General features: G+C 54.7%; 1 protein-coding gene across 1 annotated transcript in view; it reads right to left on the reverse strand.

Annotated features, from left to right (window-relative positions):
• The window catches only part of GRIN2D (glutamate ionotropic receptor NMDA type subunit 2D), a 30,272-nt gene extending 15,036 nt beyond the window's left edge, over nucleotides 1–15,236 (reverse strand). The window contains exons 1-9 of the mRNA XM_022585191.2: nucleotides 14,756–15,236; nucleotides 10,660–11,279; nucleotides 6,595–6,709; nucleotides 5,984–6,195; nucleotides 5,551–5,719; nucleotides 4,862–5,015; nucleotides 2,286–2,411; nucleotides 1,854–2,083; nucleotides 502–662 (exon numbers count right to left, since the gene is read on the reverse strand). Coding sequence (XP_022440899.1) covers nucleotides 502–662; nucleotides 1,854–2,083; nucleotides 2,286–2,411; nucleotides 4,862–5,015; nucleotides 5,551–5,719; nucleotides 5,984–6,195; nucleotides 6,595–6,709; nucleotides 10,660–11,279; nucleotides 14,756–15,220 — 2,252 coding nt within the window. The 5' untranslated portion in view covers nucleotides 15,221–15,236. The remainder of the gene's footprint in view (nucleotides 1–501; nucleotides 663–1,853; nucleotides 2,084–2,285; nucleotides 2,412–4,861; nucleotides 5,016–5,550; nucleotides 5,720–5,983; nucleotides 6,196–6,594; nucleotides 6,710–10,659; nucleotides 11,280–14,755) is intronic.
• Nucleotides 15,237–16,219: the final 983 nt, after the last annotated feature.

Consider the following 16,219-nt stretch of genomic DNA (forward strand, 5'->3'; position numbering starts at 1 on the left):
ACAGTGTGCCAGGCACTGTTCTAAGTGTTTTGCGTGGATTAACTAATAATAATAACTATAATAATATATATTATTTAATAATAATGACTATAATAATATATTAACTAATAATAATAACTATAACAATTCTTATAAAAAACTTATGAGGTGGGTTCTCTTGTCATCCCCATTTTACAAAGGAGGAAACTGAGGCTCAGAGAGGTTGAGTAACTTGCCCAAGGTCACACAGCCAAGAAGGGACAAAGCCAGGATCTGAACCCTGGTAGTCTGGCTCCATAATTCGTAACCACTGGCTCTCTGAAAATATCCTAAGGCTCCTACTCCCAGAAGGGGGAGTTCATTCCCACCCTCAATGACCTCTGCCCTCCAAGCTGGCCCACCCCGGGATGACCTCTGAGGCTGATGAACAACCCCTGACCCCTTGCCATCTCCAAGCCTCCTCAGGGGCCCCAGCAGCCCCGCTCCCTACCCCCCACCTCCCGGCCCCCGGTCTGCGCTGACCCTGCCTTGAGCTGAGTGAGCGCTTCCTCTACGCGGGGCTGGTTGTAGCGCACCATGTAACTGTGCATGTCGGGGTAGTTGCTGCGGATGTTCTTCTCTGTGGACCCGTTGGGCACCGTCCCAAACTTCAGGGGCGGGTACTGCTCCTGGGGCCGCTGGAACTGGGGCAGAATGGGGAGTCATTAGGGCACCCCCCCAGGGGGCATTTGGGTCAAGATGTCCTCAACCAGCTGCTCCATTCTGGGGGACACTGGCAGACACCCCAGTCCAGAAGTGTTTCTCACACTTGCTCGCCATGACCCATGGAAACACTACTCTTCACCCATCACATACACCCGCAGTTATCTGTACGTATGTGTGCAGATATGTAGACATACACATGCACACACACAGTCAGGAGTAATATTGAAATATTTAATCCCCAGTATGGGCTGATCATGGTCCAATCAGAAAAGACACAGGCAACAAATCTCCAGACAGGTCCCAGAGGCACTTGATGGGCCAGGCATTAACCCTTAACTTGCTGGATCATGAGAGGTCCCCGGGGCAGGGGCTGGCATGGCACCGGCTGGGGGCAGTTGCTAACAGTTCCCAATCTGTTCAGAAATAGTTCACTATTTTAACAACAGACCCAGCCAGATAGGTGTGTGCTGGCCTAATGTCGGGTGTCTACATGACTAAAACAAAAGTTTCATACAACCATACTCACCCTGATTACCTAAAATGCAGTCAAACATATTTTTTATTCTATTCTAATCCATTCCATTAAAAAAAAATGTCTGTTGTAATCCATTGAATTGGTTCCTCAACCTTCTAATAGGTCATGACACCCAGTTAACCACGTTAGTCTCAAAATGTGCTGTGCAGACCACCAGTCCATGAACGAACTGTGATCCGTGATGAGGTAAGTACAGAAACCGAGAGAGTCAAACTATTTGACAGAATAATTTTACGTCTGTTGAACCTAATAAAGATGTGGGTTGGAATTTTGCACGTCTTGGTTTTAAATTTTATTTTACTTTTCCAGTAATTCCTTTCTATCATATTTTATAAAAGCATTGGTCTCCACTGGATTAGAAATGTCAAAAATTAGCCCTTCATCACAGTTTGAGAGAAGCACTGATCTAGAATATTCCATTTGGCACTCCTGCCCCTAGAATATTTGGGGATACTCTCTTCTCCTTGGAATATTTAAATAGTTCATTGTGAAACATAACCATTTTCCTCCGGAGTATTCCATTCTACCATTCTGGGTCTCTTTCGAGGAAGAGACCCCCCACGATTCCCCCCCCTCCCCCACCATCTGCCACCTACAACCTCAGCCAATTCCCTCCCTCCCCAAACACACATACCTTTCGGTCACTGAGCCCAGACACGGTATCCACATACTCCTCCTGGATCATGAAGGCGGCCAGGTTGGCTGTGTAGCTGGCGAGGAAGATGACGGCGAAGAAAGCCCACACCAGCACCATGATTTTGCTGGTGGTCCCCCGGGGGTTCTCCACGGGCACCGAGTTATTGAACACCAGGGCCCAGAGCAGCCAGATGGATTTCCCAATGGTGAAAGTTGAGCCGCCAGGGCCTGCAGGGGGCCAGGAGGGGGACATGGACCCCAAATCCCTTATGCTCAATGAGGGAGCAGAAAGAACTACAATTCCCAGTGGCCCATGAGGCCCCTGTTGCCTCAGGAGACCATAACTCTATCCCAGGGGCTGTTGGGAAACGTAGTTCTCTCTCTGTGGTCCAGGCACTCTGAGGTAGGGTGACGGAGGAAGGGGACTCACGTTTGCCCGTGGCCAGGCTGCGGTTGTAGCCGACGGGACTGAGGTACTCAAAGATGAAAACGGTGACGGCGACCACAGTGAGGCACATGACGAACATCATCACCCACACGGCAGGGCTGTATGGCTCTGAGGGCAAGGGGGTGTGTGGCCATGACTCAGCCAAGCCAAGGCTTGGGTGCCCACAGACATATGAACAAGGTACAGCCCAGATCTGACCCCGTCCTACTCTGCCCCCTTCTTGGGGACAGCCTCATTGCCCACCCAGACCCCTGGCAGGGGTGGCGGGGCAGTCTCTCCCAAAGAAAATCATCTCAATCATTTCTGTGATTTCAACCACCATATAGAAACTATCTCCTAATTATGTTTCCTGAGCCCCAGACCTGATTCTCCACCTCCCCCTGGCAATCCCTCCAGGCCATTCATGTCCCACACGGAGCCCAGCACCGACTCCCAGGCTCCCCACCCTGGGAGTTCCCCGTCCATCCAGTCACCGCCCAGACCCTCCCTCCCACATTTGCCACCCTCACTCCCTCCTTCCCTCCCCCTCACCAGCATCCTGTCAGTCCCCAGCCCTATCCTTCTGTCCTGCCCCCACCCACCCCCACCTCGGCCTTTCCTCTCCATTCTCTCTGCCAACACTGCTCAGGCCACATCCTGTCCCCTGGACCATCTCCCCATCCTCTCCTCTCCAGCCCTTCCCCCCACGACGGCCCTAGAAGCTCTTTCTACACCCAGAGATGACCTGGCCTCTCCCCAGCTCACAGACCTCTGTGGCTCCCCAGTGCCCCCAGGACAAAGTCCCTGCCTCTCAGACTTGTTTCCACTCTCGTCTCTGGACTGATCATTTTTTCAAGAACCCATTGCTTTAACCACCCAGAACTCACAGTTCCCCAAACAAGCTACATCCTCTCTGCCTCTTTCTCAATAGCTCCCCTACCAGAGGCACCACCCTGACCTGTCCATCAGCCAAACCTGAGTTCCTGCATCCCCTCCTCACACTGCTTCCAGGAGTTCACTGACAACAAACCCAAATCACTCTTTCTTGAGATCAGTACCCGGGATTTGACCTTCCTGGGCCAAGTGTAAGCGGCCAGGACTGCCCCTGTCACAGTAGGGTCACCAGCCTGGATTGTCACAGCAGTATCTGGGGACATGCCTATCACCTCCACTGGGCCACGTGATGGGGCATAAACATGACCTTGTCACTCCCTTGCTGAAAGCAGGGGCCCCACGTGGTGCCTGTCAGGGTGCCCTGCAGAGACCTTGGTGCAAAGAGGAGGCCACAAGAGACACCGTTGGGGAAATAGACAGAAAACAAAACACCAGAGAAGGGTTGTCCCTTCTCCTCTCAGCCCTTCCCCCTCCCAGGAGCTTTGCTCAGACTTTGGAGAGCAGGAGGGAACGGACGTGAACTGCTGCCCTTGGCTTGATGTACGCTTTCCCTTTTGTCTTCTCCAAGCTCAGTAAATGAGACCTCTACCCAATCTACCTCAAAGCCACCAACCCATTGTGTGCCAGCTTTCTATACGCATCCTAAGCCTGTTTACTCGTCTCACCCTCTAGGCCATCTTCCTATCCTGCACCCCAAACTCACTCTGCACGGACCTCTCCAGTAGCCTCCTCATGGGCCTCCTGCATCCGCAGACCCACTAGTGGGATATCTTAAAAGCCTAAATCTGATCGTATATCCCCACACCACCGCCTGCAGTTAAAAGCCTTGCCATTGCAATAAAAGTAAAACCCAACCTTCCTACCGTAGCAACCAAGGCCCTGCTCGATCCACCACCTGATTCCCTCTCAGCCCTCACCTCCTACCTCTCCCATGATCACTCACTGCCCCCTCCCCTGGTCACACAGGCCTCCCAGTAGTTCACAAATACCCCACGAACATTCCCACCTTGGGGCCTTTGCCCTTAATGTTAATCTGCTCGGGACACTTTTCCAGCCAGATCTATGCAGGACCGGGTCACCTGCTCAGAGGGACCCGCCTGTCCACCCACAGCAACACCGATCCTATTCTTCTCTGTCTCTTCCCCCGGCTTAATTTCTCGTAGTATTCACCACCATATGAAATGATCTTGCCCATGTATATCTTTAAGAGATTGTTTTCTGTCTCCCCGATGAGGCCCTGGGAGAGCTCTTAAAGGGCAAGGTTTCCTGTGCAGCCCAGAGCCTGGCACATAGTAGGTGCTCAGTAAACATTGTTTGATGAGGCCCATGCTCATCTCTTTTCCTCATCTCATACTTATGTACAGGGGAAGATGGTTTTTGTGGGGCCTGCCACTTATACAATTTGGAGGGTTCTCTTTAAGAAACAAGAAAATAAAATTATGAATACAAGACCAGGTACAGGGCCTTGAAGGGGCTGTGCAGGAGAAGGCTTCTGAAGCTCAGACTTTCTTAGCTTCATTGTAAAATTGCTTCTGGTGGGGGAAATTCTCCCATTTTACAGGTTAGGGAACTGAGGCCCTCAGTTCACCAGAGTCACCCTGCTGGTACAAGCAATAGCAGGATGGGAAATGGACACACAGCTGCCCCCAAACCCCACCCCTTGCCATTCCAGGACCTGGGCTCACCGAGAAAGGCCGAGGGGGACACAGTGCCATTGCTACGCGCCACCATAACGCTGATGCCTGTCTCCACGAAGGGGACGGAGAAATCCACTATCTCGGACCGCTCCTCGTTGATGGTGAGAGAGCCAATGGCCATGTCCGCGCGCTGGTAGAACACCTGGGAGTGAGGACAGGGAGGGAGTGAGGGAACACGGCTGGCTCAGGACAAAGACGGGTCCCAGGAGGAGACCAGTGACAGGATGATAGAAAGGGCTAGGAGGGTGGCGGGGTGGATGAAGGGGACGCAGGCAGAATGGGGCAGGAAAGGTGGAGGTGAGTGTCGAGAACAAGAGTGGGAAGAAGTGGCCTCCTGCTGCATCCTCCTCCCCCAGCAAGCCTCTGAAAGTTTTGGGCTCCATCCTCCAGGCCCCGCCCCCTTTTCCTAATAGTTCCACCCTCCGAGCCCCGCCTCCTCCGCCCCAAGTGTCCTTCCTCCTGTCCCGGCCCCTCCGTCAAGGTGGGTCCTCCTCGTGGCCCCGCCCCTTCAAATCCAAGCTTCTCACCTTCGGCCACGCCCCTTCGGCCTCAGAGTTCTCCCCTCATAGTCCCGCCCCCTCAGAAGCCTGACCCAGCCGCTTCCCGGCCCTGACCTGGTCCCGACTCCGCCCCACACCTGTCTTGTCCCGCCCCCACCCTGTCCCCGCCCACCTCACCTCCCCGATCATGCCGTTCCAGACACCATCAATCTTTTTGCCGTGCTTGCCGTTGGTGACCAGGTAGAGGTCATAGCTGAAGCCGATGGTGTGCGCCAGCCGCTTGAGAATGTCGATGCAGAAGCCCTTGCAGCACCGCTTTTCTGGGCGGGGGGCGTCCGGCGGAGGGCTGCGGGGAGCGAGCAGGCTTGGGGATGTTGGGGATCCCTGCGCCCCCCCCCCGCGCCTTATGGAGGGAGGGACGAGCAGCCACTAAAACTATGGTGGGCATCGCTTTCTGGGGAAACTGAGGCTCAAAGGAATTACATGACTTGTCCAAGGTCACCAAGCTGGACGGCTTTCTGGGTCCCAAGGGAGGAGGGGGCTGGGGCTAGGACTACTAGGCTTCAAGAGAGGATTTTGAAGCTGGAACTTCTGGATCCTGGGCTGTCACCTGTGGGTGCGGTTGAGCTGGCTCCGGCAGGGGACGGAGTCTCGGATGCAAGTGCCACTGATGGGGTCGGCGGGCTCCACAATGACGAAAGGCCTCTCTTCCAGCGTGGCCACGGTGAGGTGCTGCGTGTCATCAACTGGCTGCAGGAAGCGGCCATAGCGGGACCACAGCGGGTACTTGAGGCGGAGCGTCTGCTGCTCCCAGCTGCCCACCTTGGCCAAGAGCAGGGGATTCAGGCTTCCTGAGGGGGACTTTCTAGAATGTTCTGGCCTCCATGGCCTGCCTTCCTCGTAGCCGCGAGCTCCCAGCTCCTTCTCCCTCAGATCCAGGAGTCTGGGCGTCCTCCCCCACCTGTCCCTTGGACCCAGAAACCCTTTCCTCCTTCAGACCCACGAGTCTGGGCTTTCTTCTACCAGAATCCAAGGGTCTGGATTCCCAGTCCTTCCCCTTAGGACCTAGAAGTCCAGGCTCCCAGCCCCTTCCTCCGTCAGAGGCCGGAATGCAGGGCCTCAGCCCCCACCTCCGCCAGGAGTCTAGGTCCTCATTGCTTCTTCCCCAGGACCCAGGAATCCAGGCCCTCTCCCATGCCTGAGGTCAGCGCCAGGACTCACCACCTCCCACGTCCTGTCTCGGGTGAGGGAGATGACCACCAGGGAGGGGTTCACCAGGAAGCCATCCTCATTGAAGGAGTAATCCCGGTTATCCCAGGTAATGTTCATGAAGTACCTGCCCAGCAGGAAGGGAGGGGACACGTGGGGGCCTGAACTGCACCTTGGCAGCTGAAGGCCGAGAAAGTCCCCTGTCTACTGACCAACCCCAGCGCCCAGTTTGAATCTCTCCTCTAAGTTCTGGAAAACCCAAATACGCCTCTCCTCTGCTAGGCATTCTCCCTTGGCAGCTCGGTGCCTCCAGGACCAGGTCCCAGACCCTCAGCCTGGGTTTGAGGCTCTAGGGGACCCACCTGCCTCTGCAGCCCGATCTCTGATCACTGCCCACCGTCAAACTCTCTCCGCCCAAACCCTTTTTCTGCCCCACAAATAGTGAATGCAGGGTGTCCCCCAAAATATCAAGTGGTTTTCTATCTCTAGGCTTTTGTAGGTGCTTTTCTCTCTGCCTAGAAAAAAACCCTTGGACTTCCCTGGTGGTCCAGTGGTTAAGACTCTGCGCTTGCACTGCAGTGGGTATGGGTTCGATCCCTGGACAGGGAAGTTCCACATGCCGCGCAGCACGGCCCAAGAAAAAGAAAAAAGAAAAAAACCCTTATTCTCTCCCTCCTCATCCTGACTAGTTCTTAGGTGTTCAAGACTCAGCTCACGTGTCCCTTCTTCTGGACAGAAGCCCCGGGAGGGTCTCTGGACTCCCAGGTATCTCTATTATACAATGGCACCCTGTGCTCTGAATGCCTGTCACATCACCCAGGTCACTGGACCAGACCCTCAGCTGCCATCCTTGCCTCCTCGCTTCCCCCAACCCAGGCCATCAGTCCCCAAGCCCCATCCTTCCTGCCCCTGGGATATCTCTGCCCCATCCCCTCCTCTCTGTCCCCACAGCCCTCCTGGACCCCTACCCCAGCCTCCTGCTTGGCCTCCAGCCTCCAATCTTTCTCCTCCAGTCTGTCCCCACCCCATACTGGAGAGGTCTTTCTATACCCTAAACTGACTCCACCTCTCCCCTGCTCATAGCCCACCCATGGCTCCCCAGTGCCCCAGAACAAAGTCCAAGCCTCTCAACCTGGCCTTCAAGGCCCTCGCGGCCTGAGCCTCTCCACCTAACCAGCCTCATCATTCCCAACCCCTAATTCTCCACCCTGAGCTACTGTGGTTTCATCAACCTGCCCAGGTTTTCTCCCCTCTGGTCTTTTGCACAATGCTCTTCCCCCTGCCTGGATTATCTATTTCTGGTGGACCCCCAACTGCCCTTGCAATCAAATCTAAACCCCTAACCTGGCCTAAACGCCCTACCTGAGCTGGGCCCCATGTTACTCCACCATACGCTGCCCACTTGCCCACTGTGCTCCAGGCACACTGGCTTTATTTCAGGCAATTCCAGCCTCAGGGCCTTTGTACCTGCTGTTTCCCCTCCCTCTCTTCACTCAGATCTTCAGATGGTTGGCTCTCTCTCTCTCTCTCTCTCTCTTTTTTTCTGGCTGTGCTGCGCAGCTTGTGGGATTTTAGTTCCCCAACCAGGGATTGGAACCTGGGTCCTCGGCAGTGAGAGCATCAAGTCCTAACCACTGGACCTCCAGGGAATTCCCTTGGATCTTTCTCTTTATCCTTTTTTTTTGCGGTACGCGGGCCTCTCACTGCTGTGGCCTCTCCCGCTGCGGAGCACAGGCTCAGGACGCGCAGGCTCAGCGGCCATGGCTCACGGGCCTAGCCGCTCCGCGGCATGTGGGATCTTCCCGGACCGGGGCACGAACCCGCGTCCCCTGCATCGGCAGGCTGACTCTCAACCACTGCGCCACCAGGGAAGCCCCCTTTTTTTTTTTTTAACCTCCAAATTTCACCTACTTGAAAAGGCCTTTCCTGACGACGTCACCTAACCTAGCACCATAGACATTTGTTATACATTCTACCTGCTTTATTTTCATCTCAGAAGTTATTACCTGCTGATGTTTTTTTCCTTTCTTTTCTTGTCTGTGCACTGATTGTCTCACCTATGAGACTGTAAGCTCTGTGAGAGCAGAGGCCTTGTTCAACATTATACCCTGTTCATAAAGCAGGGCTTGGCACACCACAGACTCTTGACAAAGGGCTTTTCAATGAATGAGTGGATGAATGAATGAGCAGTTTATTCTTCAGGTCTCAGCTTAGAAACCACCTCCTCCTGGAAACCTCACTGACTCCGTAGCCTGACCCATGACTTGTATAGCCTAGTTTGGAAGGTTGACTGGGACCAACACAATTCCGCTCCTGGGAGGAAGTTAGCTGTGAGATTTGGAGGCATGGGTGATGGACAGGATGGGCTGAAATGATGAGTATCATGAAGGAACAGAAATTCTGGGTAAGCAGAAGAACTGGACAGCCCCTGGGAGTGGCAAGCCTGAGACAGAGATAGAGATAGAGATGGAGATGAAGATGGTGATGAAGATGGAGATGGTGATGGTGATGGAGAGGGGGAGGGAGAAAGATAGATACACACACACACACACACACACACAGAAGCAGAGAGGATCAGAAAGAGAGAATCAGAATGAATTGAAAGAGTAGCTGGAATTGAGGAATTGGCCTCAATTCCTGATGTCTGGGTTTCTGTGCATGTTTATCTTTCCAATAAACCCTTCTTTCCCCGAGGAAACTTGAATGAGACTCTGCTTCCTGCAACCAAAAATGTCCTGGCTTTGCAGTACTCTCCCCAGTGCTCCCACAAAGTCCGTGCAACCTCCATTATTGCAAATAACATGCTGTGTTGTCATTATCCCATCCCTGTCTGCTACCCCTACAGGACCCTGTGTTCTTTCAAGAGAAGTCCATGGTCTTATTCATCTCTGTGTTCCCAGTGCCCAGCATGAGCCCTAGTTCCTAGCGGGCGCTCAGTAAGTATTTATGAACAAGGGATGCTTTTCTCATCCTCTTGCCCCTGGATCCCGATTCCCAACTCCCCACCTCCCCACTTCTCAATTCTGCTCCCTTAGGCTTTCTTCCCCACCCATCGCCCCTTCCCAAGCTCAGCCCATCCTCATTTCAGCATTAAAGTCCTCTCCTTCCACTGTCTGTCACCAAACTCATCAAGTTCTCACTCCCAAAGCTTCCTGGGGTGGAGATGCTGTTTCCCACCAAATCCTGGTCTCCTCTTCTAAAACAGTCATGTGTCAGCTGGGCACACACCTGCCCAGCTAGAATTGACATTTCCCACATTCCCCGAAATTCCTTGCAGCTAGCCCAGGGCATGGGCAGGTGATATTCAAACTCTAACAATCAGTGCAGCACAGGCACTACCCAATCAGAATCGATGTCTAGCCAATCTGCATGGATGTGGCAGTACACAACCAATAAGTCAGTCCTGGCCCAGTGACTACGTTCTCACCGATGGGATGTAAGACTCGTCCCTTCCACCTCACTGGCCATAAAGGAAATGGCTTGTTCACCTCCTCACCAGAAAGGAGATGGCGGAGCAACAAGGTAGGAGAGTCCTGAGTCCCTGAATGACCACATGGAGTGATGGAGTCTCCTGATAACCTGAATCGTGCATCTCTGGATTGTTAAGTGAGAGAGGAACAAACTTCTACCTTGTTTGGGACATTGGATTGTCGGGTCTTTTTGTTACTGAAGTTCAACTCCTACTCTAACTAGGGTATTTCACCAAATCTAAGATGCTATCAACTAGAAGATGTGTCACAATTTTCACCTACCACAAAGGAAAAAAATGCACTGCCCATGAAACCTTGGTAGGTTAACAATTGTAAGACATGTCTTGGTTTCAAAGACATTAAACTATGCAAAAACGCGCATCCTAGAATCACGAAATATAGTAATACACTCGCTGTATCTCAGGTGCTTTTTTCCAAATCACCTGATTTAACCCCAGAAAGGAGACCCAATTACACTCGTTTTACGGAAAAGGAGACTGAAGTTCTGAGAGGGGACGTGACCCATTTGAGGCCACTCAGGCACAAGTATCCCAGGTACTCAGGCTCAGGAATCTTCCCACAGCCCTCCCAGCCCAGCCCCACTCACCTGTGTAGACTCTCCCCTCGGTGGGTGCGGTTTTGGGCGCGACAGTCATGGCCAAGTTCAGGCAGGAAGCCATAGTCACGCAGCAGGGCCTGGGCACCTCTGGCCACTACGGCCACGCCAGCTGCCACACGCCGGGCCAGATCATCCCTCCAGCCTGCCGAGCGCACTGCAAACAGCCCGGCAGGCAGTGGGGCGCCTCCTGGCAGAAGAAGGGGCTCCCCAGGGGTGCCCGAGCCCCCGCCTCCAGCCAGCTGGGGCCCCACCATGAACCAGACGTAGCCAGGCCCAGTAAGGCCAGCCTCCTCGGCTGCCCGGAACACAGGCTCAGCCTCCTCACGGGCACAGAAGAGCAGGCGGATCTGCGCACTGACACTACGGAGCTGGGCGCCCAGCACGGCCTCGCCAGCCCCAGGGTCCAGCGTCAATGCCCCGCGGTGCTCCCAGCCCACCAGGCTGCCATCAGTCAGCACCTCAATGTAGGACAGGAAGGCCCGGTGGCCGGGGGCACGTGTGGTCACAGCTACAAAAGACGTCCAGTCGTATTCCTCCAGCACCTCGAAGATGACCTGAAGCTGCTGCTCTGTGGACGAGCCCAGCTGCAGGAAGGTGGAACCCTTCTCCTGCAGGGGAGGAGGAGGAAGATGTCAGGCCACCCCACGTGGAGACCTCAGCTCCCAGCAGTCAATAAGGGACCTTCAGCGACCAGTGAAGGGTTCACAGCTCCCAGGGGTCCAAAGGGGACCTCATCTCCCAGCAACTGATAAGGGCATCACAGCTCCCAATGGCCAAAGGCAGCTCACAGCTCTCAACATGGCAGGCTGACTAGCCGTTCGGCAAACCCATCTCCTTTCCTTGCTGGGGCACAGAGCTAGACCTGGGTTATGTTTAACCACAAGACTGAGTTCTAGGCTCATCCATAAAAACCTCTCCCCCCATGCACCTTACTCTTCCCTGTCTGAGGGCAGATGCAGAGGCCCCAGAGGAGAAACCTAGGGGGTTACAGAGCCACAACACGGAGGAACCTAAGTCCCTGAGTCACGGCTTGGAGGCGAGACTGTTTGGAACAAGAACACCTGTTTGGATTTTATATGAGTGAGAAACAACCTTCTATTGGCTTAAGCCACTGAGAAGTCGGGGTTTATCTGTTACAGCGGCTAACATTACTGTAGTGGACACAATCAGCATCCTGGGAGGGAATTACAGTTCCCAGCATCCACTGAGAGGGACTACATCTCCCAGCAGGCCATGAGGGTGCTGAAGGTAGTCTCTTCCAACTGGAGGAAGCTTTGCTGAGTAGACTTGCCCTTCTCTGCTTTTTTTCCTACCTTCCTGTCCCCTCCTTTTCTGTTTCCTTTGCTGGACTCTCTTCCTCAGTCAGAATTCTAAACATAGGGGTGCCCTTGTTTCCTATTCTGTCCTCTCTCCCTGGTGATCTCATCTAAATCCATGGGTTTAAATACTGTCTCCTGTGCTCTCCAATATGGTAGCTACTAGCCACCCATGACTATTCACATTAAAATCAATTAAAGTTAAATAAAACTTAGTTCCCTGGTTGCACTAACCACACGTCAAGTGCTCAACAGCTACACATGGCTGTGGCTATCATATGTGACAGAGCAGATGAAGACCACCTTCATCATTGCAGAGAATTCTATTGGACAGCCCTTGGGCCCATATCCAGACCATCTCCAAGACTTCTCGGCTCTGTTCAAAACATGACCCCAGCTGTTCAATCCTCACTGCGGGCCCTGTCACGGCCCTCATGGTTACCACTCTCTTGCCTAGACGACAACAACTTCCTAACCCATCTCGACTTCCTTTCTCGCACCTTCCATTCTCCAGACAGCAGCCAGAGTGATCTGTTCAAAATAGTAATTGGATTGCCTCCCTTCTTGGTTGAAAACCTTCCAATAATTCTACATCAGAATCAAAGCCAAAGTCCTCGCTGTGGCCCACAAGGCCCCGCATGACCTCATCCCTGTCGCCTCTCTGACCTCATCTCCCATCACCCCAACCTCTTTGCTCTTCCTCAGACACCTCAAGTTCCTTCTGGCCTCAGGGGCTTTGCCCTTCACTGTCACCTTTCTCGGGGACACTTTTCCCCCCAGCTCCTCCCCTCCTCAGTCCTCAGGTCCAGCTCAGTTTTACCTCCTTGGGGAGGCCTCCCCTGACCACCATCTATTGAGCCATGTCCTCGGTCATTACCTCTCCTTCAGGACAGATTTCAACTCTCTGTTATTTGTTTTTTCTGTCTCCCCATTAGAAATACAAACTCTGTGAAAGCAGGGACCTTGTCTTTTTTTTTTTTTTTTTAACCTTTCATAACTGTATTCCCCAGAACCTAAAACAGCCCTGGCACAGAACCAGCCAATAAATCTTCCAGTAATGCGATGAGACAAGCAAGTGTACTTTCTCCCTAGACATGTGCCTGTGGTTAAATGTGTACCGGTTAGGGCTGTTGTCCTGAGGGGATGAGGCCTCCCAGAATGCCGTGAGAGCACTGAAGGGCCCTCACCCTTGGCAGGTGGAGGTGTGCTCAGGGGACCACATTCCCAGTATTCAACGGGGGCACAGATGCAGCTGTGAGGACCACTCTTTCTTCCATTCAGAAACACTAAAGGGACTATATTTCCCAGAAGGCAATGGGTGTGCACCTAGCAGACAGTGAAACAGAGGGGCACACATTTCTAAGCAGCAATGGAGGTATGAGGGGCCACGTCTCTCCGTATGCCAAGGAGGTGGCAGCCAGGAAGTAATAAGTTCATCTCTCAGATGATCTGCCTTCAAATCTTTGGACAACCCCATGCCAAAGAGAAGAAGAAAGTTGGACAGAGATCTTTCCCAGAGTGCCCTGGACACGAGAGAACTACGAGTCCCAGCCTCCAATAGTGATCTAGTCACAAAGCCGCCGGCCCCCACAGCAGGGAATTGGTGGAGACTTAGGCTCCACCCACTCAGGTGGCCCCATCCTCAGGCGAGTCCCACTTCTCAGTTACACTGGCTCCACCTCTGAATAGGCCCCGCCCCTTCTCAGGCACCTCCTCTTAGCTGACCACTTCTTAGTCCGCACACAAGACTTGTTCAAATTCTGCCTTTCCCTACCAGAAGTCCACTCCAGCTGGCCCCTCCTGTGCCCTCGGGAGGCAGGCCTCTCTCCAGGCCACAGCCAGCTCCAGCCTCTGCCCCCGCCTTCCCTGTAGGCTCCTGGCTTTGACCTCTCATTGGCTGAGGCTACCTCTCTGGGGGGCCTTCATCTTTCCAGGACCACCCCCTGGATTCTTGCTTTCCAAGACTTACAGTTGGGTGAGCCCACTCCCAGACCGTCTTCCTCTCTAGACTCCGCCCCTTTAGTACAGAGCAGGGGTCCTGTCCTCCCTGGCCTCCCCTCTCACCGGCTAGCCCCGCCCCTTCCCTGACTCACCCCTTCCTTGACTGGCCTCTCCCCACTTCCTAGCTGCAGGGTTCTACTCCTCCCTCGCCCTCTCACTTAGGACACCTCTCTTTCTCATACTCGTCCTTTCACCAGATGGTTCTGTCCTCCTTCGTTGACCTTTAGACCCCATGCCCAGCTGGCCGGGAACCTCCCTTTCCCTCAGTACCTGATACCCCTCTCTCCTGGTCCCTGTTCCTGCCTTCCTGGCTCCCGCCTCCTCTCTAGCCCTCACCCATTTCTGAACCCCATTCGTTTTCAACTGACTCCCCCTCGCTGATCCCAGAGCCCAGCCCTCACTCCGACCTTGCCATCTCAGGCGTGTCCCTTCTCGTTCCCAGTCCCCGCCCCTCACTGGCCGGCCCCGCCTCTTCCCCAGATCCCACCCCCTCCCCTGATCGCAGCCTCTCAACTCTTCCCATAGTCTGATCACCCCAGACCCTGCTTCTAGATGATTCCCCGGCACACTCCGTTCCGCCTATAGACCACGCCCCTCCAAGTCAGCCCCGCCTCTTACTTAGACCTGATCCTTACATGTGTCCCCACCGCATCCCCGATGGGGGCCCTCAGGGCTGGCCCCGCCCCCTTACAACCCCGCCCACCCACGACGGGCCCCGGCTCCGCCCCTCAGCCTCTGGCCCCGCCCCACCCGCGGGTTGCGCGCACCTTGGGCGTGAGCACGAGCGCGGCGCCGCCGTGCACGGCCACGATGGGCAGTGAAGTCTGCGCCGACAGGAAGTCAAGGATGGGCGCGACGGCGGGCGCGCGCGAGTCGTCCTCGAAGACGACGCCGTGCACCCTCAGCCCCGACAGCAGGTCGCAGAGCTGCAGCACGAGGCTGCGTGGGTCCGAGCCGTTGAGCACCAGCGCCACCGGCCGCACGTCCAGGCCCGGGCTGCGCACGGCCGCCGCCACGGCCGGGCCCAGTCGCGCCGCCTCGGTCGCGTACGCAGGCCCCGAGAACACGAGCGCCACGTTGAGAGGTCGCGCCCCGCCGGGGCCCCCGCCAGGCCCGCCGGCCCCGCCCGGCCCCGGCACCTCCTCCGGGAACGGGCTGGCGCAGGCCAGCGCCAGCAGCAGCAGCATCTTAGCGGGGCCCCGAGGGCCGCGGGGGCCACCGGCGCCGCGCATCGCCTGCGGGCCCTGCCGGGCGGCCTCTAAGCACGCAGGCACGCGGGGAGGGACACGGAGGAGGGTGGGACGCAGAGACGGGGAGACACGGGGAGCAGAGAGAGATACGAATGAGAGACACAGAGATGGAAAGACAGACAGGGAGACAAGGTATAGGAAGAGATACAGGGAGAAGGAGAGATACAAGGAGACAGGGACTCAGGTAGAAGTGAGAAAGGTTGGGGTGATAGAGGGAGAGACACGGACAGAGAGATATAGAGGCAAAGGGAGAGATACAGAAGCAAAGGAGAGACAGAGACCGAGGGAGAGATACAGAGGCAAAGAGAGTGGAGGTGGGTAATGGGGACAGAGAAGATACAGTGGTAGGGAGAAGAGATAGACAAGGTAGGAAGGGGGAGGACAATGAGACAGGACAGATGGGAAACAGACCCACAGAGATGGGATCAGAACAGGAGCAGAGAGAGACCCAGGAAGATAGGAAGAGATGAAAACAGTCACAGAGAGATGGTCAGGGAGAGAGAGTGATGGGGAGAAGGAGGGAGATGGAAGGAGAAACAGACAGGGATAGAGAGGCTCAGAGTAACAGAGGCAGAGAGAGATAAGGCGGAGTGACAGATACAGGGAGGGAATGAGAGGCAGGAGTGATGCAGAGATAGATGAAGGAAGGTGGGAGACATAAGAGGAACGAGAAAGTTGGACAGAGAGAGGAAGATGGAAAGAAACCCAGGAAGACGGAGACAGAGACCCCACAGCCAGCAAGAGACACGCACACAAGAGATGGAGAACCAGGCAAAATCAGAGATTGCGCGAGAAGGCAGGCAGAGCAGACAGAAAACACAAGAAGACAGAAAACACAAGAAGACAGAAATAGCGAGGCAAAGAGCAAGACCCCCGCCAGGGAGGTGCCCAGCACAGACATGAAAGGAAGGCCAGGAAGGCGAGTGGCAGGAGGGATCAAAAATAAAAGGAAGAAAAAGTGAAGGGGAACAAAAAAAGAGA

This window comes from Delphinapterus leucas, chromosome 20, assembly GCF_059928025.1.
Source record: "Delphinapterus leucas isolate spDelLeu-1000000601 "Yukka" chromosome 20, BTC_Dleu_Yukka2, whole genome shotgun sequence".
Lineage (NCBI taxonomy): Eukaryota > Metazoa > Chordata > Mammalia > Artiodactyla > Monodontidae > Delphinapterus > Delphinapterus leucas.